The 23,400-nt window shown below is 38.2% G+C and overlaps 1 protein-coding gene across 18 annotated transcripts in view; it reads right to left on the bottom strand.

Moving 5' to 3' along the window:
• Positions 1 to 2,924: 2,924 nt before the first annotated feature.
• LMO7 (LIM domain 7) overlaps positions 2,925 to 23,400 on the bottom strand; it is a 197,436-nt gene continuing 176,960 nt past the window's right edge. For 11 of the 18 annotated variants that reach the window (XM_041730923.1, XM_041730922.1, XM_041730938.1 and 8 more), the window contains 14 exons: positions 23,262 to 23,322; positions 21,472 to 21,528; positions 21,280 to 21,321; positions 19,513 to 19,538; positions 19,127 to 19,231; positions 18,273 to 18,365; positions 17,535 to 17,869; positions 16,615 to 16,680; positions 14,537 to 14,589; positions 12,101 to 12,314; positions 8,146 to 8,430; positions 6,207 to 6,315; positions 5,008 to 5,110; positions 2,925 to 3,706 (listed from right to left, as the gene is read on the bottom strand). In XM_041730923.1, coding sequence (XP_041586857.1) covers positions 3,684 to 3,706; positions 5,008 to 5,110; positions 6,207 to 6,315; positions 8,146 to 8,430; positions 12,101 to 12,314; positions 14,537 to 14,589; positions 16,615 to 16,680; positions 17,535 to 17,869; positions 18,273 to 18,365; positions 19,127 to 19,231; positions 19,513 to 19,538; positions 21,280 to 21,321; positions 21,472 to 21,528; positions 23,262 to 23,322 — 1,572 coding nt within the window. In that variant the 3' untranslated portion in view covers positions 2,925 to 3,683. The other 7 variants (XM_041730939.1, XM_041730935.1, XM_041730931.1 and 4 more) reach the window with 3 other exon arrangements.

Consider the following 23,400-nt stretch of genomic DNA (forward strand, 5'->3'; position numbering starts at 1 on the left):
GTCTGTATCTGCAATGCTTTCCCCTCAACTACCTGTAAGGTCTGCTCCCTCATTCCTTCAGGCTTAGGCTCAAAGGCCAAAGAGGCAGCTTCTGACAACCTTATGAAAAAGCATGGCCACACTCCCATTTCCAGCACCAGGAGTATCCCTGCATCACTTGTTCTTTACTGCCCTTATCATAGGTTACATTTTCATGCCTTTTTAAAGATTTTATTCATTCATGAGAGACACACAGAGAGAGGCAGAGACATAGGCCAGAAGGAGAAGCAGGCTCCCTTTGGGGAGCCCAACACAGGATTTGATTTCAGAATCTTGGGATCACACCCTGAGCCAAGGACAGATGCTCAACCACTGAGCCACCCAGATGCCCCCATGCCTTTTTTTTATCTTTCTCTCTCCCAACCAGAAATCTAAGTCAAATCAGAAGCAAGGCTTTATATTTATTTGTTGTTTTACGCACAGTGCCAAAAACTGCCTGGGACAAAGTATGAATAAAAAAATACTTGAAAGATGAGTGGATAAAGAAGATGTGGTTTATGTATACAATGGAATATTACTCAGCCATTAGGAATGACAAATACCCACCATTTTCTTCGACATGGATGGAACTGGAGGGTATTATGCTGAGTGAAATAAGTCAATCGGAGAAGGACAAACATTATATGGTCTCATTCATTTGGGGAATATAAAAAATAGTGAAAGGGAATAAAGGGGAAAGGATAAAAAATGAGTGGAAATATCAGAAAGGGAGACAGAACATGAAAGACTCCTAACTCTGGGAAACGAACTAGGGGTGGTGGAAGGGGAGGTGGGCGGGGGGTAGGGGTGACTGGGTGATGGGCACTGAGGTGGACACTTGATGGGATGAGCACTGGGTGTTATTCTATATGTTGACAAATTGAATACCAATAAAAAATAAATTTAAATCAAAATAAAATAAATAAAAATACTAAATGAAGGCAGCCTGGGTGGCTCAGTGGTTTAGCGCTATCTTCAGTCCAGGGTGTGATCCTGGAGACCAGGGATCCAGTCCCATGTCAGGCTCCCTGCATGGAGCCTGCTTCTCCCTCTGCCTATGTCTCTGCCTCTCTCTGTGTGTTTCTCATGAATAAATAAATAAAATCTTTAAAAAAAAAATACTGAATGACTGCATCTTTCCTTGTTCCTAGATGAAGTAACACATACTCATGGGTTTATACAAAGGTACTGTAGAACCAGTGTTTTTAGAAGAAAATCTCTGAAAACTGTCCTAACAATTTGTACTAATGAAATTGTCATCATTAAGCAAGATAATGTGAGAAATGCGAGAAAAAAAGTCATAAGAATATACTGAGAAGTCAACAGGATAAGATGAAGACAAGAGGCTTAGATGAAAAGGAGTAACAGAAAAGATGTTGGATCAGAAAACTAAAGTCACTACCTAAGAACTAAAGCTTGCACTAGAGGCAGGAACAAGCAGAATTAATGAGACAGAAACTGAAGCAGTGGTTTATTTATTAGCTTGTGCTGCTACTACACATTGAGGGCTACTGCACGTCAGGCAGACAACATAACAATAGAAATTTGTTTTGGCGAGCATACAGTGAAATGGACAAGCTCATGTACTATTTGTGGGATCTAAGCTGGTAGCATCTTTCTGGAAGCCACTTTGGCAATAGGTACTGCTTGTGGGATCTAAGCTGGTAGCATCTTTCTGGAAGCCACTTTGGCAATAGGTATCATGATAGCCTTAAAATGCATATTTTCAGCCTGAGTTTGTATTCTGAGACAATAATCTCATATCTATGACAATATAAAGAAATGAGATGATCAAAGAGTCCACCGCAGGATTTAAATTAGAAATATATTTATGTGTATATATCTAACCGTATTATAGATATTAAAATGTTCATTAGAAACAATTGAAGTATACCCAGAATTATCAACTAAATATGAAAAGCATCAAACAATGGAGCACTATACAACCATTTATAAAGATAATTAGAAATGATTTGAAGAACACAGAAAAAAATCACAATCTAATGCTAACTAAGAATGCAGGGTAAATATAGAGAATGAGTTCAAACAGAGTTCTTGTCTTTGGATTTTGGGAGTTGAGAATTATATTTATGCTCTGGGGCATTTGATAAGTTTTCTTCAATAAGTACATTCTTTTCTTAAGATTTTACTTTTAAGTAATCCTTACACCGAGTATGGGGCTTGAACTAATAACCCTGAGATCAGGAGTTGAATGCTCTATTGACTGAGCCAGCCAGATGCTCCAATAATCACATCATTTATTTCAGATTATTAAAGTAATAAGTACTAAAAAACAAAAGCAAACTAAATTTTTAATTTTCTCTCATAGAGCTTCTTATTTCTAACCTATTCCAAGTATAGTTCTCATACCCTAGAATTATCCACTCTCACTCTTATAAAAGACTCGTGCAAGTTGGTATTTTTGCTCAAAGTATGCTAAAGTTTTGTATTCTTGCACCACCATTCCAGGTTCCTAAAACAAGTACATTTGGGGTTGTTTTCTCTATAGATTTTCTAAACTCAAGGCTATTTTCCTTTGTCATTGGGGAAGCAGAAGAATAGGATTTTATCCAAATGATCCAACAATTCATCATTCATTTCACTTCTTACCATAGAAGTGTACAGTATTCAGAAACAACCTTCCAGCAAAAATAAAGTCCCTAGTGAAAGTCTTCCAGTAAAAACAGTATCGAGATTATGGTGATAATTTCATAGGTATTCACACATATCCAACTTGTCATATTGTACGGTTTAAATACATGAAGTTCATTATATGTCACTTTATGTTTTAGTAAAGATGCTCAATAATAAATATCAAGAAAAGCCACATTCTGAAATAGGATTAAAAGGCTTGGGAGGTAGACAAACACATACACACACACAGAAGAAAAAAAAGAGAACCAGTCTTTAATGCATCAGCAAGTTTATTTACAAATGCAGTTGAACAGAAAGGCTACTAGAATTCTTGGAGAAAACTTTTGGTATATAAACCGTGATGATTTTGTACTAACGAAAAGAAGCAGCTGTTTATTGGGCATTGCTTAGTGATCATTCTGGTGAAGAAAATAGAGATCCCCTCATCAAGCAAATAAAATATCACATATGCTAAAAAAAATTTTTTTAAAGCACAATATCATATAGATGAAAAGAAGGATACAGAAAGCAAATTTGGGGGTAGATTTTCATGAAATTTTCTATATGGTTCTGCATTAATTTAGTATACATTACAATAAACAGGGAAAATGCAATTATATATTTATATTAACTATTTCAAATAATGTTTCAGAACCTTTAATAAAAAAACAATAAAATAACCCTCTTCAAAACACCACTAGGAAGTCAAACTAGATCATTGTCAGCGTCAAAAATATTTCAAAGTTCTTATTTTTCCCTTGTGCTTTTAAGATGAATTCAAAAAAGTAAATACTGTACTTTTCCTCCCACACGGAAATTACCTTCTTATAAATAAACAACAAAAATACAGGTTCTACCAAGACTATAATGCTCTGATGTAATCTAGAGAGAGAAAAATGTTTTTTTTTTTTTAAAAAGTGTTATCCTTTTTCAAAAAGAGCAAGAGACATACAACACGTATTTATAGATCTACATCAGCAGCAATCACCTCTTCTTCTATCTGCAACAGTGCTTTCGTGTGGAGGTTTACATCACATGGCAGTTGGCCGTCCAGCTGATCAGGCAAGGAGAAAAAAAGAAAAGGACTTAGGATGTAGGAATACTTGGATATCACCACCCGGGATACATAGCAGTAATCACTCAGAGAATGGCCCCATGAGGTAGAGAGAGTGACCCTGTCACTCACTTAGGATAAAGCTAGGCAAATCACAGTCTCGGTTCTAGAATCCTTCATTTGCAAAAACAAAGTAAAAATAAACTGCCAATATGGAAATAAGTTACACTCAACTCTCTATTATTTGTCCTAGAGGAGAAAAAAGGCATGGGCAATTTTTCCCCTCAAGGTTCCAAAAATCAATTATATTCGGCTTGGGAATTTGATTCAAGAGAGAAAAGCACACACACATACACACACTCCCGCTGTTACATGCCCAGCCTCGCCACTCTCCAAACTCAATGGTCGTGTCCAGAGAAGAACTGGACACTGGAGAGAGAAGGTCGATGACCCGCTGACAGATAAAAGAGAGTTGACTGGGCTGAAACCATTTTCAAACCACTCTTCACATAAAGGGCCATATAAATACCTCAGAGTTCAAAAGCAAATGGTTTTGCTGATACCACTTGTAACACCCTTTCACAATAAGGAAGAAACACATGTTACCAGCATCAAGGTTCAAAATATCAACAGCAGTAATGGTTGTCTTTAGTGGCTAGAAACAATATGCAATCTATTACAGCTATCCTAGGTTTTATAACACAGAAACAAAAACGTGCTTAGACACAAAATTAGCATGTAAAGTTTTTGAAAAACTCAGTTTTCCCAAAAATGATACTGAAACATCTTATAATCAGATTTAATGTTCTCCTTTTAAAAATAGTATATATACTAATATACGATTATATAGTAACAAAGCATAAACTATTCTTTACTACCTTCTTTAAACCACAGTTTTTAAAGTTGGTCCTGTCCTTAATCACAGAAACAAAGCCCCCTGTGAAGTAACAGAAGTCAGCTAATAATGAGGGACCGATTCTTAGCCAAGAAACAGATTATGTCCTCATGTCATTAGAAGTTTCTACAAACACAGAGCAGACAGCACAGGATGCCGTCCTGACTCAAGCATGTGTTCCTCTCAAATTCCTCGGCCCCCCAACCCATCGAATCATGTCTGGAATCTGGAGCACTGACCCACCACTCACCGTACCCTCTTTGAAGGGAACACACTAAGATTCCTAAAGCCTGGAATTCTAAGGCAGAGAGCTTGAGGGGGGCATGGCTGCAGGTTCAGGGAAATGCATGGGAACCCGTGGTCTCTTTAAAAGACAAGAAATTTTCTCCCTGATTTGTTCTCTTACATTTGAATCTGAGATAGCAGTCGTTGCAGTACAGTTGATGGTTTCTGATTCTGACTTCGGCTCCTGAGGAGGAGCCTCCGAGGTCACACTCGCAGGCCACACACTGAAGGACAAGAAAGAACCACCATAAACAGTCATTTTGAGAACTCCTGGGGCACTCCCAGGGTTTGGGGGGGGGGGGGGAGATGAGCAGAATGCAGCTTCTAAGCTCTCAAATATGTTTCAGCAAAGAAAAAGCCCAAAAGATAATTAGTGGATTAAAATCAAGCTGCCAGATGAGACATTAAAGAATTCATAAGTCTAATTTTAAGAGCCTAAATGATCATTCTAAATATACCAAAAGAATAAAAATGATTTGCTGATTGGCTTGAAAGAATTTAGTCTTCACTTCTTGCAGGGCAATGTGAGAGGATAAGGCATCACATAGAAGAAGTAGAGAAGTGAAAGAAGAGTGTTTCTGGCACTTTCCTCTGAGGTGGGCAACACCTGGTGTTCCCACTGCACCAGCTTGGCGAGTGTTTGCACACGGCACTTTCACTTCATGGCTGAGTATATTGGTTCCACCGGCTCAAACACTAATTATTTCCATTGATTCTGGTCTGCCCAGGAACCGCTCAAGCCAGCAATACACAAGCTTAAACAAACTGTGGTCTGCAGGACTCCAGGAATAAGAAACAGAGTCTCTTTCTGGCCCAGTGCAAGTTCTAGGATCACACAGATGTGTCTCTCAAAATAGATAGTGCAAAATATATTAATTTGTTCTTGGCTTTGTTCTTATGTGCAAAAACCCATCAGGTGTAAGCAGGCTTTGCAATTGTAAAACTATTTACTGTGCTCCTCTTTACATAAAGCTAGGCTTTCAGACTTAGAATTGCATGTCCCAGTGCTGTTAACAACATGGGTAAATTATATTTCAAGTATGCCTATGACAGCATGTTAAAGAAAGGATTTATGAGCTATAAATTTTACTTATAGAATCTTAACAGACTGAAGACTAGTAGTGCATAGTGTTTCTGGATTTAACTTTGGAGACTAGGCTCAAGATTGGAGAACAGGCAATATGCGATTCAAAGTGCAGCACACACGGACAAATGTAGCACCGAGTTTGTTAGTGGCACATCTACAACCAGTGCGCAAAGAAGCCATGCGCTCTCCAAGCAAAGCTTTGCGGGCCTGCAGGCTGTTCATCTCTGTCTCACCTTAAAACAATGCAAATGATAACAAAGACCCAGGGACTCGATGATCATGGCAGCTCCTTTGCCCAGAATGCTATTACAGTAGGAGCACACGCGCTTCCCACTCACTGACCTAGACACGGAATGAGAATGGAAGGGAGGCTTTCATCTGTGCAAATCAAGGTTACTTAAAATCACACTCTGGCATTAACATTAGTAATTACTTAGGAGAGTACATATCTGTGGGAGGAAAGCTGTCACCAACCAAAGTATGTTACATTGTACCTTGAAGGATCTCCATGGTGGTTCTGAAACCCTTGACACTTATTCATATAAATTAATAATTTCTGTGTATTAGTGCATTCTGTGCTTCCCGACATTATTCTCCTCAGATCACATCTCTATGTAGCACAAGTCTCCTCCTCTAATCCAGCTAGTTCACCAGCCAAAGCCCAGCCCTAGTCCTGTCACACCCACCAGACTGCTAGGAGAGCAGTCCCAGCTACACCCAAAGGGCAACGGCACTATAAGTCTCTTCAACCATCTTAATCTTATTTTCCCATCCTCTTTCTCATTCACCTGCTATTCTAGTTACACAGAAGGTATCAGTGCTTTCCTGACTGTGTCCATCTGGTTTCCAGGACTTCCTCTGGGACAATGAAATGACAAGTGGCTGACATCTATCAAACAGACAGGTACGGAGGGTTTCTACTTCCCTTTGGATTCAAGTGTCTCCTGTCCCAGGTGGGAAGGTAAAGGCCACTCATTACCATCGCATCCCACAGCACTGGCACAGTTTAGAGATATTGAAAGTGCATAGCTGCCAGCCGCCTCGTGTTAGAGTGCCCCCTCCCATACAGAGACCATTCCAGGACAGAAAAGCCAAAAGGTTGTCTCCTATATGTTCTACAATGGGGGTGGGTGCTCTCAGTAGGTAAATGCACACTCTTTCCTCTGCCTCCCTTCCACTCAGGAGCCTTCCTCTCTCCCCAACAGTTACCACAAATTCACACCCCTTCTTGTTTCAAACTCCATGATACACATTTTGGAGATCCTGGCACAAGTCAATACAACTTTATATGGATATGTTTTCTTAACAAAAGCCCTTATTTGATGGCTAAAAACAAATTCCAATATTAATCACTGTTTTTACTTTTCTGTATTTTATTTGTGATGGAAAATACTATATGCCAGAACTCACTTTGGAGACAACAGAAATATTGTTGTATATGGTTTCATGAAGCATTGATGGTCTGTAGAGAAGCTATGCAAAACTCAAAGCCCAACTCGTGTTGCTATCTGTGCTTTACTCCATATCAAAAGAAAAGCTTAGTCAAGACCTATAGTTATAACTCTTACCCAGTTGCTGCAGCAGCATGTAACCTACAGAATTCAGTTGTTGCAGTCTGAACAAAATGTTGGCAAACTAGGTAAGAGGCTGGCAGTGGTTTTGAAAAAAAAAAAAAAGCAGTATCTAACTAACTACTTAACATTTTTATATCCAGCTTGTTAAAAGTTCCACAGACAATGCAGCTTGGTTATAATGCTTTCCTTTGAAACTCAGTTCCTATAAAAAGAATTTGTATTACAGTCTCAATAAAAAACATTTTACAATACTGCTTTTACTCATGAATCCCAAATGGATTCACTAGCTACTATATATTTTTATGCTTCCACGCTGAGAACTATATGAGTATGTCTGCATTGACTGACCACAAGCAAAAGCAAACAAGACAGTGGCAATGAAATACATGTTTTAAAGGTCTCCGATGGCTTCACGAGACATCCATAAATGCTCTTAGGGTAGCATGGAAAGCCATTAAGAAAGTTTTAATTGATTTTCATAAAGAAATACTGAATTTGACAGATTCAAAATGACTTGTTTTTGGTTTTCACTAGAAAATTTGGACAAGACTTTGAGGAAAGTTTATTGAAAAAATACCCCTGTGACCAAAGTCCTCACCTGTTGCGTAGCTGGGAGCCCGACTGTGATAGTGAAGGAGAAGGACTGTGTGGTGTGGGAGAAGGTGCGGTGGTGGTCTGCACAGAACCAGCTGAAGAAGGAGGGGGGATGCTGGAAGATGGATTCCGCATGTAGGCACGGTTCGACGTGGACACCAGCTGAGGAGGGGGGCGACTAAAGTCTTGAACAGAGGAAGAAGCACGGACTCCTGAAGGCTGATTGAGCCAAGGGGATGGTTTCCAAGAACTGGATCTTGGGGAATCAAGGTTATCTAGAGATTCACCTCTGAAACATAGAAGAATTCACAGAGACTATTTAATACTATATAACCAACTAGAATCAATTTATCATTATAGTCACTAAAATACCCGTTTTATGTATTTTATAAGTAGGTACTAATCTGACAAGTCCAGTTACATACAAAATTACCTTTAGTAACTAAAGTTTCTTTTCATCAAAATCACAATGTTTCAAATTCAATTAATCTTTATTTTTATTTACCTGGTGCTTAAAAAACACCAAAGTGGAAAAGAAAATACTAAAGAAAATTTTTTTTAATAAACTATTACAAAGACATACATTCCCCCTTTAAGTATTCAATGAATTAGACACATCAATCTTAATTTTTAAAACCCAACCTAAAAAAAAACTACTATTTTAGGCACTTATATAGGTCACATATTAGACCAAACAAGGTAACAAAATTTTTAACTTATTTAATTTTCACAACAATGTATATAATTTTTTTAATGTCACAGAAGTTAACTTGTCCATATGAAAGACAGCTAGGTGGTGGTAGAACTGGCTTTCAAACCATTGTCTCCCTGATTCCAGAATAATCGACACCATTCCTACTGTGCAGTCCTCACTCACTCATTACCTAAACCCTGAATTTAATCAACTGTCTAATGTCCATCTTACAGAAGCATTCACTTTTCGCAGCTACTTCTCTTAAACTGTATATGCATTTAAAATAGAATTGGGGTGGGGTACCTAGGTGGCTCAGTGGTTGAGCAATTGCCTTTGGCTCAGGTATGATCCAGGGGATCCTGGAATTGAGTCCCACATCAGGCTCCCTGCAGGGAGTCTGCTTCTGCCTCTGCCTATGTCTCTGCCTCTCTCTGTGTCTCTCTCATGAATAAGTAAAAATCTTTTTAAAAATTAAAAATTGAAAAAATAAAATAGAATTGGGGCACCCGAGTGACTCAATCAGTTAAGTGGCTGATTCTTGTTTTCAGCTCAGGTTATGATCTCAGTGTCCTGGTATCCAGCCCCGGGTCAGGCTCTATACTCAGTGCAAAGTCTGTTTGAGATTATCTCTCCCTCTACCTCTGCCCCTCCCCTGTGCTCTTGTTCTCACACTTGAGTGCGCTCTCTCATAAATTAACTAATTAATTAATTGCTCAAAAATTGTGAAGAAGTAAAATAGAATTAGCTCACAAACTGATTTAAATGTAACTTTTGGAAAATCACTCTTTATTTTTATTTTTTTTTTATTTTTTGGAAAATCACTCGTTAATGAAGCCAAGTACTTACATTAATTCTGACCTACAAAGACTGACCCCAAACTATAAATGATTTCTAACAGGTAATTTTGTTATTACCTTTAAAACTTTAATCTCTTATCTCAAGTTTGAAATATGTATTTGTTCTTTTAAAATTATAGAAGTACTACATCATCATGATGAGAAAGACCCAAGCAATACAGAAGGGCATTTGAGGAAAGAATAAAATTTCCCTCCACCCTCACTTACCATAATTTACTTGCCCTAATTCTCAGAGGTAATCACTGTTAACTTTTAGACTTTCTGTTTACAAACCAATTTACATACAGAGACAAATTTACATGAGTACAGCTATCTCTCTCTCTCTCTCTCTCTCTCTCTATATATATATATATATATATATATATATGTAGTGTGTTCATGAGTTTAACATTGTTAAACAAATGTTATTACTCTACAATGCATACTCTTCATAACTCACTTTATTCCGTATATTATCTTAGAACTGTCTTCATGTCAGCTCGTGTGTGACAGACAGTACTTCAGAGGCCCCCAGTGAATCATCCCCCAGTACCCATGCCACTGTGTGGTCCCCTCTTCACTGACTCTCTGCTTGGTCATGTGACATGTTAGGCCAATGGGACATTAGCAAACATGACACAAATGGAAGTTTGGTAAATATGTGCAAATGAGGGCTTATCTTCCTGCAAGGTTTCCTCTGAATCCAGCTGCCATGTCATGAGGCAGCCCAAATGGCTACGTGGAGAGGCCCACAAGGGAGCAGGAACTCCCAGCCAACAGCTCCAGATGAGCTCTCAGTGCATCATCAAAATCAAGGCTTCAGCAAATTATAGCTCACTGTCAGGATATGTATGAATTATGAGCTAAGTGTATTTTTAATTTTCAAACAGTCATAATAAAACAAAGAATATGCAACAGAGACTGACATGGCCTACAAAGCCAAAATTATTTACTATCTGGTCCTTCATACAAAAAAAAAAATTTCCAACCCTGCTCCAAAGGACTATAATATCCAAGCACTCCAATCAACATCATTCCAAACTGCCCAATTTTGATAAGAATTGTGATACAGTAGAATACTATACAACTATAAAGGAAAGAGAATGTATCATATACTATCTCAAAACTTAGTGTGTTTATCAATGTGCCACTATTTATTTAACAAGAGTACTGGGTACTCTTGTTAAATAAATACTCTGCTTCTTTTCTTTTTTGCTATTTCCAATAACACTTAAGTATAAATCCTTCGATATATCTTTGCATGCTTATCCAAACACATTCAGAAGATGAAGTGCCAGGAGCTAAACTGCTCACAGGGTATGGACATAAAAACTTTTGCTCAGGGGCACCTGGGCAGCTCAGTGGTTGAGCCTCTGCCTTTGGCTCAGGCCATGATCCTGGGGTCCTGGGATAGAGTCCCTGCATCAGGCTTCCTGCAGGGAGCCTGCTTCTCCCTCTGCCTATGTCTCTGCCTCTCTGTTTCTCTCATGAATAATAAAATCTTAAAAAAAATTTTTTTTGCTTAATAAACTTTGAAAAACTTCCACCTAATTGGGAACAAGAATTTCTGTTTCATTATACCATTGTCCATATTGGATTGAGTTAGTCAAGCATTTAACTCCACAAATCTTGTAAGGAGATATAGGATTGCTGTTGTAAGAGTAGTGTTGATCTCTGATATGTTTATTGACTTTCTTTCTTTTTCTGCAATCTGTTATCATTTGTCTACTTTTCTATAAAGTTATCACATTTTATTTACTGATTAACAAAAGTTACTTCTATATTGAGATAATTACCCCTTGTAAGGCGTTACAAATTTTCCTCAGTTTGTCACCTGCAAAAATACTTAATAAAAGTATCTTGAATATTTTTACCCAAGATACATCTTTTAAAATATTCATCGTCTCAGCTCCAATTAATTTACATCCATAGGTTTTTCTTAAAATTACAAAAATTAGGTTTCACACTTTGTGAAAACTATTATCATGATTCCAATTGAACCATTATCTCCATTATAAACAAAAAGAGGCATAATTTTCTTTTTCAGTTCAGCAGCCAAGGAGGGACATTTAAGTGCTTGAACTGTACTTCGGAATTCCACGTCCAGCTTTTCAACAGATTAGCCATGTGCTTTTGTCCAAGTGTATTCCCAGCTTGAGCCACGATTTCTTCATATGGAAAAACAGAATCACTCTCCCTGCCTCAAAACATTTTCCCCAGAGTAAGTCAGATGATGTAGACAAAGTAACTGACATATGTGTAGCACTCAGTCTGTGCCCAATGACATTCACTGGACTTCCCCTTCTCCACTAAATCTTAGACGAGAAGAAATTATAACATCTCTCCTGTCCAAAGTAGCCAGCATGTCTAGAAATTAAATATCTGTGTCACAGTACAGAGGAGGAAATAACTCCTAAAAAGTCTCACACCTTCTCATAATCCCAGGCAGACAAATCGGCTCTTTATTTACACTGGAACTGCGCTGTCGGATCCAGCTATTGTCATCGAGAAGAGATGTCCTCTTTCTCATTTCTTGAAGAATTTGTTGTCTCTCTAACTCTGCTTCTGATGGGGCTTGTTCCTTCTTGGAGCTCCTCTGTGATGAGCTAGTGCTCCCAATTTGGTCTGAATATTTACTGCCTCCTAAATTAAAAACACATCAGAAGCTGCAGGATTAACACATTATTAAGTGGGGCATGGAGGGTGGGGCACAGATTGTGGGTAAATCTCCAAATACAATGTAGCAAAAGATGTGACACCGCACACATATGCCAACATCAATTCTCATTTAGACTGCTGCATGGAAACATAAAAGTAAAGTTGGCTATTCCTGGAAATTCCAGTTCAACACCCAGAGGCATGCCACAGAGTACACTCAGAAAGGCTTAAGGAAGCTGCCCAAAAATGAAACAGCCAGCATTGATTTCAGTGCTATTAAGTTACAAAGTGCTAGTCTAGAAATAGTTCTCTTCCACTTGTCCCTTCCTTCCGAAATCAAATCAATCAAACACATGCGCATGGAAAACTTGCTGTGACAATGCCTTCAAAAACCTTACACTCCCCTTGGGGAGAGCAAGACATATATGCCTGCATCTCCAGCTGACACAACTTGAGTCTTCATGGTATAAATTCTAGAATAAGTCATGACCAAATTGTAGGATTGAGAGCACATTCAGTCACTGAAATAGCTTTTGTGAAGCTGAAAAATATTCAAGGTACTCAAATGTTAACCAAGGAACATAATCAGACTTGTTTGTCCTCTAAGAGACCGACAAAACTATAATTTGGATGTTGAATACATGCATGACAATTCAGTTAGGGTTTATCCTGAAGGCTTTGTCTCATTGGATTTGCTGATTAATTGCTGATTTGGATAAAACATCTGTAACTTTGAAGTATCTTCCCCCTTTAATTTGGATTAGGAAATTCTATCTAAGGATTTGTTTCCTTTCACACTCCAAATTTATTGCCATCATTAATTTTTCAAAATTCATGGTCCATCTCTGCCTTAGTTCATCTTCCAGCAAGCAATAAAATGAGGCCAAAGTTTTCTCATACCCACATACGTTTGCCTTTGTGGGTGCACACTGTATCAATTTGGTCATATGTTAAACATTACCTATTTTAAAAGTACCTTATTGGCATAAACAAGTTTTTCAATGAAATATTTCATAAGTTCCACTATCAGCTATTCAGGAACTTATAGTTAGTAGAGGGAAGAAAATACACATTGAAGAGTAAAGTTACTTAAAGTTTGATTTTAATGGTAGCTAGGGGCAAATTCAGGGGGAAAAGAAACCTAGAAATCCAAACAAGTAAGACCAGAGGAATCAGATCAGAAGGCATCTGATAAACTGGCAACTGGGAAAGAGAAATTTCTGGTTTTAGTTAAGGGTCCCTAACAGGAAAAACAGAAAAACAGCTGGAAATTTAAACTAGAACCAGAAAATAGAAGCTCCTAAGTGTTGAGAAGGAGTGATCATAGAACCTAATAGAAACTAATTTCTACAAGCTTTAACCAGAGGTTACAAACTAGCTGCCACCAGACCATTTAGGCCTATAGATGTGGTGTTTAGCTTACAGATGGTTTTAAATTTTGTTCTCATCAGCACATAAAAGATAACATGAAAATTTCCATTTTTTTAAACTTCTCTTTTACAACAGAAACGTTGGCTTTGCATTCTCCCACATAGCAGGGGGCAGGCTTGCTCTCTCCCATGTGGCTATCCACTAAGTGGCATGTCCACCAAATTCACCCCAAACCTATCTGGACTTTCATTCATTTATAAAACTGACCAGCACCCTGCTTGCCCAAAGCCTGGTATGCAAACCCTGCATGAAATGATGCTTTCTGCTTAGTGTTTTTTTTTCCTACTTACATAATTTCAGGTACAAGCGTTTCTAAAAATACACTTAATACTAACAATATAGGGTTCCAAATCATTTTTGCCTAGTTAGCAAAATCATTATCATTTTGAACTTTTGGACATCTTGGCACTTCAATGTACAATATCAAGTTTACAACAATTTTTAAGTCCCCTGGTATTCTGCAGAAAACTTTTCTGTCCCATTTTCTTGCCTGCAAGATGAAATCTATACAAAACTATCAATAACACTGAAAATTTTCCACTTGTTTCACTAGCTATTTAAAACCATTTTAATCTCCCAGTACTCCCTCCATTAGAAAGTAAAGCCAAAATAAGCAAAAGATAGTTTTGTTTTTATACACAAATGGCTAAAAATATTTGGTATTTTAATTATGTAATCTTAATGAATCTGAAATATATTGACTTTAAAAATACTGATCATAGCATGTGATAGCATAAATAAGTATGCTAAAGAAGTTGGAAAAAAATCACATTTACCATTTTTATTTGCAGGGTAACCATCCAGTTCGGTAGTGGATCTGGATTTATTCCTACAACACAAAACACAACATATTATAGATATCTCGTTAAGAATATATTTTTTACATTTATGATGTAAGAACACCAAAAAGTTTGCTTTCTAAAGCAAACTTTATTTCCTATATCTGCTGAAAGCCACGTTTATCTTAATAAGGAATTTTTCATGTTGTACAATGTAGCAGAAAACAATGACATCTCTCAATGAGAGACAAGCACGTAAAGAACATGTGAAGATCCTCTCCAGTCTGTAGGATGATTAAGCTTATGACCAATTTGTATGCTTTGATTCCCTTCCAGACCTCGATCATACAGGCTATACCCAAGCATCTGTCATCAGATTATGTAACATCATACTGTCTCTTCCTTCTTACTGCCCAAGGGTCAAGAAATCAACTTTTTGGGCACTAAGGCACTTATTCCAGAAAGCCACTGACCAAATGCAATCTTTGCAGTGCAAAGAAGTACTCAAGCATATTGGCATAGGCAACCTCTGAAAATACCTGATTTTGTAATGGCAACATTTAGGTTTCTGTATCAACCCAAGCTGGTCTCATTCTCACTTTACTAAGCCCAATAACATCAAATAATAATGGCAATAATGAATAATATACATTATCACATATATATTACATATGTATATGCATACAATATATATGTACATGTATACAACATACAATAAAGTGCAATACATAATAACGTGTCACAACTGCTAGCAACTTTCATGAATGGTTTAATTTGTATTAACATAGAAAAATACCATTATTACAAGATATCCAGCCACACCCCTTAATGACTCTAAAGCAGGCTGTACCACAACTGCCTAGCAGTGTTCTATGTTTTCCAGGATTTGTTGAGTTTTCCTCTGCAATATAATTATTTTCTCCAGGTTATAAGCTACATAAAGATCATTTAAATACATAAATAAAGTAAATGCATATTTTTAAAAGAGAGATACACATTTTAACGATCCACGGTTACCCAGAAACCTTCATTATAAAATAAGAACATCCATCACTAAAACTTTTTCTACCTTAAGGTCAGCCCAATACTCCCTATCTACTTAGAGTCCTACTCAGTCTTCCTGATTGCCTATAGAGATGAGTCTTTCCATATCTCTAAGGTAAACTTCCTAAAGAAGAAATGTCAGCTCTGGAAACACCAATTGGGCATACACTGGATGTTTACAGATAGAGTCTCTTCAGAAGTCCTTAGGGATTCAAAACTGTAAAGCATTTTAAAAATGACTTTAAAACATTAAATTTGTGTCTCAGCAAATTTTAAGATGTATCTAACATTTCCTGGAATTGACCAGTAGTTCTAATTAAACTAAGAGAAGGCCACAATTCTCATTTCAGATGTCCACATGTTACTTCATTTTGGGTAAGCTTATGCCATTACTTATAACCTCTTTAAAATAAAAATTAAGGTAGTTGCACAAAATAAACACAATTCTACCCTATGTCTATTCCCCTTGCGTTGTGGCATCTCCCATAAAGAGGTAGAGCTTTTCTCTGTTCTGTGAACTTGGGCTGGCCTGTGACTTCACTTTAGGTAGTAGAATGTGACAGAAGCATTGGCGTGCCAATTCAGTCAGAATGCAGACTGCAAGGTGCCTTGCATGCTTCCTCTCTTTAATTCTGTCTTCTCTGCTCCGTCACCATGTACGTAAGACTGTACTGGCTTGCTAGATCTTGAAAGACACATGGCCTAGTTGTTCTCACTGTCCCAGCTGACAGCCAACTCCCTAAGGCAGAGCTGCCTAGTAAACTAGTAGATGTATGAAGAGCCCGATCAACTAAAAGGACTAAAAGGATCAGCCCAAAATACTTACACAAAGTCATGTCAAATCACTAAGTTTAAGGGTCACTGGTTACATGGCAAAAGCTAGTCCATACAAAGATCAACCAGCAAGATCTCTTTATATCTCACAAATGATCAAGAGCTAAAGTAGTTCTTACAAAACACCTAGACAAGCCCTCAGATATTCATCTAAAGTCAATTATTTCAACCAAATTACAACAAAATGCTCTATATACCTGTCACTAGGAAGCAACCCTGAAGACTGTTCTTCTCTCTTTGGTATATCATAGGAATCAATAGGCCTAAAAGATAGAAAGAAGAGTTTATGGTCAACATATTAGACTTTGATGCTCTTCTTCAGTTTGAGAAATTGCTATCAAAACAATGTTATCATAGCCTCTTGATCAGATGGTCTCTGTGTTGAAAACTAAACATACAGAAACATTTTAATCAATGACTGCAGAAAGCAGACCTCCTAATATCAACAGACATTAGCAATTCATTCATCCCACAAATGTAATACTGAGTGCCTGCTACCATTCTAGGGCTGGGCTATAGAAGCAAACAAAACAAAAAGAGTATGAAATGTTTGTTGGGCAGTAAGGCCACAGACAAATACATAACATTAAACATGATACAGCATATGGGGAAAAGGCACATACTTTAGATGAAGTCTTCTGGAAAGCCTGGGAAGGGGACCTTTGAGCAGAAACTTAAAGAAAATGAGGAAGACCAACATAGTGGTGAAGGAAGATCTCTCCAAGCACAGGGACCAAAAAATGCTGAAGTTCAGGGACAGAATGTATCAGACATTTTCAAGGAAGAAAGAGGCCAGTGTGGTGGGAACTGACAGAGGGAGGGGAAGAGCAGTAGGAAGCCAAATAGACCATGGGGTCAAGATCCAGCTCATGTGAGCCTCCTAGGTCACGACGAGGAACTGGATGGTATTCTAAAGTGACAGGAAGCCATGTGAACTGCTGTGAGCAGGTACATAAGGCGACAGGATCAGATATCCAATGTAAAGGGTTCCCCTTGGGCTGCTTGTGTCCAAAATGGATGGCAGGGACCAACTAGGAGTCTCTGATGGGGGGGAGTGGATCGAGCTAAGTGAAGCCCACATAGCAACATCCCAATGCCCTTTGGCTGGAGGACAGACCTTCTGTACTGGTATATTTTGACTGTGGTTTCCCTCTCTCTTTCTGCCTGGGGCTTCTGCTCCTGGGCCTCCTCTTGACGCCGACGCCGCTCCTGCTCTTCTTGATCCTGTTGCTCCTTCAGTTTCCTCTCTTTCTCCAGAGCGAGCTGCTCCTGCAGCCTCTTTCTTTGGTCCTCCTCATCCTCCTTCTGCTGTGGTCTCCTCTCCTCTTCTCCTGCTCGGGTGCCTTCCCGGTCTGATGACTTGGAACCCTCACCCCAGGCGGTTTCCCAGGTGGCAACGGCGGGCTCCCGAGTGGGCCGGGAAAGGCTGTGTGAGCTCAGGACCATCTGTTCCTACGTGACCAGGGAGAGAAAGAAACCATCCGAATCTGTGCATTTCTGTAATTTCATTTATTCATATCCAGCTTTAGAGACTGAGTGTGGCCAGCCTGGAATTCCACTTGAAATGATGTCAAACATTTTACCGCCAGTAGAGCCACACGTGGGTGACAGAAATATAACCAAAAAGAGAAAGAGGCAGTTAGGGTCCATGAATAGAACCATTTAATGATACAGCGGAGGAACTAAGAAAAAGGTTGAAACATCAGAGCAAAATTCCGACAAATCAGAGCTCACTGTATTTCTCAAAGAGCTTATATAAGTGAATATGCGGCAAAAGCCAGGTGAGATATCATATCTTCTGTTTTTTGGCTAATTTCACCAAGACAGAATAGAACACAGCATGTTCCTAGACTACCTCGTTCAAGTACTTGTAATTCTCTCTTTCAGCTTCCTGCTGAGCCCTCTGCCACTCTTCCCTGAGTTTCTCCTGCTCACGTTGATACTTCTCCTATAAGAAGAGAAAACATTAGTTAATTAGGTAATTCACAGAGTAATGATATTAAATAGAATCTTTTTCACCACCTTTTTTGCTAGCTCTACCCCCTTCACTTCAACCTTTAAATTTGGTGATACTATTTTAACCAATCAGACTTTCATACCTAAAGTACAAAAGAGCTTTTATCAAAATAGATAGCCCCCCTTTACCACAGGTGTAATTGATTAACGACCCTTGCAAACTGCAAAAAGGACTGAGTTTCTCTGCAATGGACTGAGCACACAGCTCAGGGGGTGTAAGCCCTTACAATCCATACACCTGTCACGCATAAGAAAATCCACAAAAACTATAGTGCTGCATTCTAAAAAATACACGGGGGATCCCTGGGTGGCGCAGCGGTTTGGCGCCTGCCTTTGGCCCAGGGCGCGATCCTGGAGACCCAAGATCGAATCCCACGTCAGGCTCCTGGTGCATGGAGCCTGCTTCTCCCTCTGCCTGTGTCTCTGCCTCTCTCTCTCTCTGTGTGACTATCATAATTTAAAAAAAAAAAGTTTTAAAAAATACACGGGTAAATGATTATTTTAAAAGGAGAACTCGGAAAGCTTCAAAATAGGAATGTCATGAATACAAAAATGTACTGCCTCTCAAAAGATTTGTTAATCATGAGTTATTAGCTTTTATTTTTATTTTTCTTAATTTGCTTCTCAGCACCAGTTGACACTGCCCGGGGAAAGCCAGCCTCGTTCCTGTGGGTCCAAATAGTCTGGCTCTACCTGCAGCAGGCGGTCCTGCTCCCTCTGCCATCTCTCCTGCCGCCTGCGCTCCTCCTCTTGATCCCACGCCCAGCGGCTCGGGGTACTGAGCGTTGGAACAGGAAGCTAACCAGTGAGAAGGGAAGATGCACAAACAAAGGAAGGACACATCACTTCATTAAGTCATCTACTGAAGCACTTTCGCTGACACGAATTATTCATCCCATCCTTGACCTAAGCAGCACCAGAGATTTCACTTTTTGTTTCTCAAGGGGTCTTTTCAACTTGGAAAGACTCCCCCTTGATAAATTCTCATGCAACCGAAAATAAGTGCTGCTAGTATGCGCTAATTCAGTCCCACCAAGGTCCCACCTTATTTATTCCAGAAACAAATGAATGCGACTTACATCAGGAACCACAGAATCCGAGCTTCCTGTGTTGTAGCATGTGGAAAAGGAAGAAAAAAACATATAAGTCTTTTCATTTCTAGGAGATCATTCTTTTCAGAAAGTCACTTTAGCTGTTTCTATGCCAGTATACTAAATGATATCAATATTTTGTTTTTTTTAATATTTTGTTTTAAACCACAGCAATACATATCTCAGTTTCTCTCTTCAATTCCAGCTGTTTATTACTCATCTTCCAAAGTCAAAACCATTTAAACAGAGAGAGAGAGAAACTATGGATGCCGAAGTTCCACCCTAGCCCTTGGCACTAGAGCTGGACCAATGGTGTATTCTGAAGAGGTTGAAGGGTTCTTCCATGAATAGACCAGCTGGTATGTCACAACTGAGCCCCAGAGGGGGAAAATAAGAATTTCAAATGTTATAGCACCTACCAAATCCAAATTTCTACTTGTCACTATTCAATTATAATGTGACAGCTCCATATCACATTTTCCAGATCCCCTTGCTGAGAAGTGACTTTTCGTAAATACGACACCACAAAAACATGTTCAAGAATTCCTTCCCTTCCCTCTCCTTGAAGAGGGAAGCATAAATATTCAAACTTCATGTGCAAGCACAAATATTCAAACATCATGTGTAAGCACAAATATTCAAACTTCATGTGTAAACTTAAGGGCTTAATACTATTCTTTTTATTCTTGGTGGGGGAGCTACATGCATATGTGTCTATATGTAGAACGAGAATAATTAGAAAGCAAATTTCATGAAATGTACTATCATACAGCACTTTTTAATTTTCCTTAAACCTCAGCTGTCAAATAAACTATTCACTTACACATTCTTTTTTAAAGAAAACTGCTCTGAGACTTAGGAAAATATTCTTCCCTAAAATAGCCTGTTGAAGAAAAGTGAGTGAAAATTAGAACAGAGAAAGAAAGCAGTTGTCTTATTTTAGCCAGTTTAAGCTAGGAGTATCATACTGTTTTAATTAAATTATCATAGAAAAACAAGAATTCAACAAAAATATCAAAAGCACTAAGGATACTGACACAAATAGACTTTGTACATGCATAGCTGGTGAGTCTATTCATGGTCAAAAAGAAACCTTAATTCACCAAAGAAAGACTAGATTTCTTTAAAAAAAAAATCTATGAGTCCAGTAAACATAAAGCAAATGTGTAAAGGTTTTTGGTAATCTTAAAAGTAAGAAACAATAACATTTAGACACCAACAGCACAGGCATCTCTGTGCCATTGCATCTCAAATGTTGGATATTACTTTTAAGTTCTTGATAGCACAGCACAGCTCGGGGTGCATTCATGAGACAGGACATTAGACAGATGTGAAGGAGGAAAGAGATGCCACATGCACAGCACATAAGACAGCACAGCCCAACTACACCAACACAGTGCGTCTCCAAATGCACGTGTTCAGAAGTGCAATTGAAATTTACATTTAATTTATTTCAGCGTCAACAGGGCAGTCCTATTAACAGTCCAAAGCCCTCGTTCCAACAGCAATAAACAACTCTGCTCTTTATTAAGAGCATTTTCCCATAACCAAAGTTAGAGTTTTTAAAAGTTTGACAATTATATGTTGGTGTAATCCAATATTATGCGATCTGTAGGAAGCAGTAAGGCGTAAGTGAAGTCCCTCGCTTCTTACTGTTACCCAGTGGAAAGAAGTGTGTGTTTAACAGCATCTCAATTTTTTTTTTTTAGAAAAAAAAATTCAGAGGTATACAAAAGACACGCAAAGACCCATTACCACAGAGGTAGACCCATGAACTGTAAGAAAAGCCTGATGACCCTAGGAAAAGAATGGAAATGGTTATGTTGCTTGGTCATAATGATAGCCAAACTGAAAAGGCTTAGTGCCCAGCACCAAAGACTACTAGGACAGAGTGAAGAATGCCAACAATTCCATGAAAGTGAATGAATTGTTATCTTGGTAGTTTACCTTGTTCAAAAAATTGTGATCGCCTTTTTAAGTTTTTCAAAGAAATAGGTTCAGAGGCTAGTTGAAAAATACAAAAAAAAATATATATCAATACCATGTCATTCATTTTAATCTCTCACCACTGGAAAACTAAATAGTATTTGACACACCTTTCTAGTCTGTAGCATTAGTTGTAAAAGGACAAAACTGACAGCCATGGAAGATATGGATTATTTCAATGTACAAAGACATATATTTTTAGTAGTCTATACTACATCCAAATTAGTAATGAAACTAATTATTTTATTAATAAATTCTAGCAGATAGCATCATAGTTTCATAGAAGCCAGAATACTTCCGTGCTAGATCACACAGCTTTAGGGAAATGGAAACTAAAATGTTTTGCTTAGGTTAATCAATCCAAAATCTAGAAGTCCAAGGAGAATTGTTTATAACTAAGAGTTTTTGCAGTGCTAAGTAAAAAATGAACTGAAAAATAATGAGGAAGAAAATAAATTAACACCAGAGAAAAATAAAATAAAAGCAAATGTCCAAATTAAAATATTCTTCTATCTCTAAAGTATTTTGCCTTAGTTTTAACATCTTACAGCCACTAACTTTAAGCAAATAGAGTTCAGTTAGATAGATAGGAAGGAAGGAAGGAAGGAAGGAAGGAAGGAAGGAAGGAAGGAAGGAAGGAAGGAAGGAAAGATATTCTGACCTCTACAGTCACAAGGTTATGGCACATGATTATTACACTTCAGTTTATTCATAAAATGTAAATGCAGCTATTGCTTGATACTAGTTGGTGCTTACTTGTCTAAAGAAAACCCTCAAATGACAGGCCTGCAAATAGTCGTATCACTAATGATGAGCTAGGTGTCTTATCATAAGGTTTGCTTTGCCTGAGTCACTGGCAGAACAGGACCAGGATGTCTTGGATTTAACATTGTGAATCAAAAATAAGTCAGGTTTGTTTTAAAAACTGCTTTGATAAAGAATGCAATATCAATTCAAATGTAGTCAGTTGTAACTATCAGAAATTAAATGCCAAAATAAATCATCAATAAAGGGAAATTTATAAACTTGGCTTGGCTAATGTTATTAGGCAAATGCAGAAGCAAAGCTATCAAACGTCTATGAAAACCCAGCCTGATGGGAGTCTAGTTTCATGGTAGAAGGAGTTTTCTCTCCTTTGGTCTCTTTCTCTGCCTGTGTGGACCAGATCTTTCTTATTTATTTTATATGCCTAAGGAGAAGCACGTAGCATGTGGCAACAATTATTTTATGGGCATACAGGAGGAGGGAGAGAGTGATAACCCCATACTATATAAGGCCTCCCCCTATATTACCCCTGCTTTTTCATTACAAATGGGTCCTTTTGCCAACAACTATTATTGCCATTTCTCTATTAAGGTTAGCTGCCTACAAACTTGTCCCTTTCACAATAAAGGGGAAAGGGAAACCTCATTCATCGTTTCAGATTTAACTAAGATTCTCTTTGCCAACATACCAGAGCAAGAAGGCTAATGGCCTCAGGAAAACCAGTCTTTTTTATTTGACTTAGACACACGGGCACTCACAGCTCCTGGACATGTTGCCAAAGCTTTGTTTGCAGTTCCTGAACTATTCAAACCCTGGAACTGAATGCCCTTCCACCTGGCTGCAATTGGATCTGAGTGCTAACCTTTGAGTTTCAACTTGCAGTGGGATCAGTTTTTCTTTGACTCACTGATATTAATTTTTATAATAGCAGAACTTGAATGCTGTGACTTTTACATTACAAACATAATTATAATGATGATGTTTACCTTTCGATTCAAAAGTATTACTTTCATCACGGATCCCATTAATTTCCTTAGATTCAGTATTCTGGAAAGGATAAAATGCCAGTTAACAACATTCCCTCCAATTGGACTTTGGGTTTAAATAATGCATTTCCCATTACTG

Source organism: Vulpes lagopus, chromosome 16 (assembly GCF_018345385.1).
Source record: "Vulpes lagopus strain Blue_001 chromosome 16, ASM1834538v1, whole genome shotgun sequence".
Classification (NCBI taxonomy): domain Eukaryota; kingdom Metazoa; phylum Chordata; class Mammalia; order Carnivora; family Canidae; genus Vulpes; species Vulpes lagopus.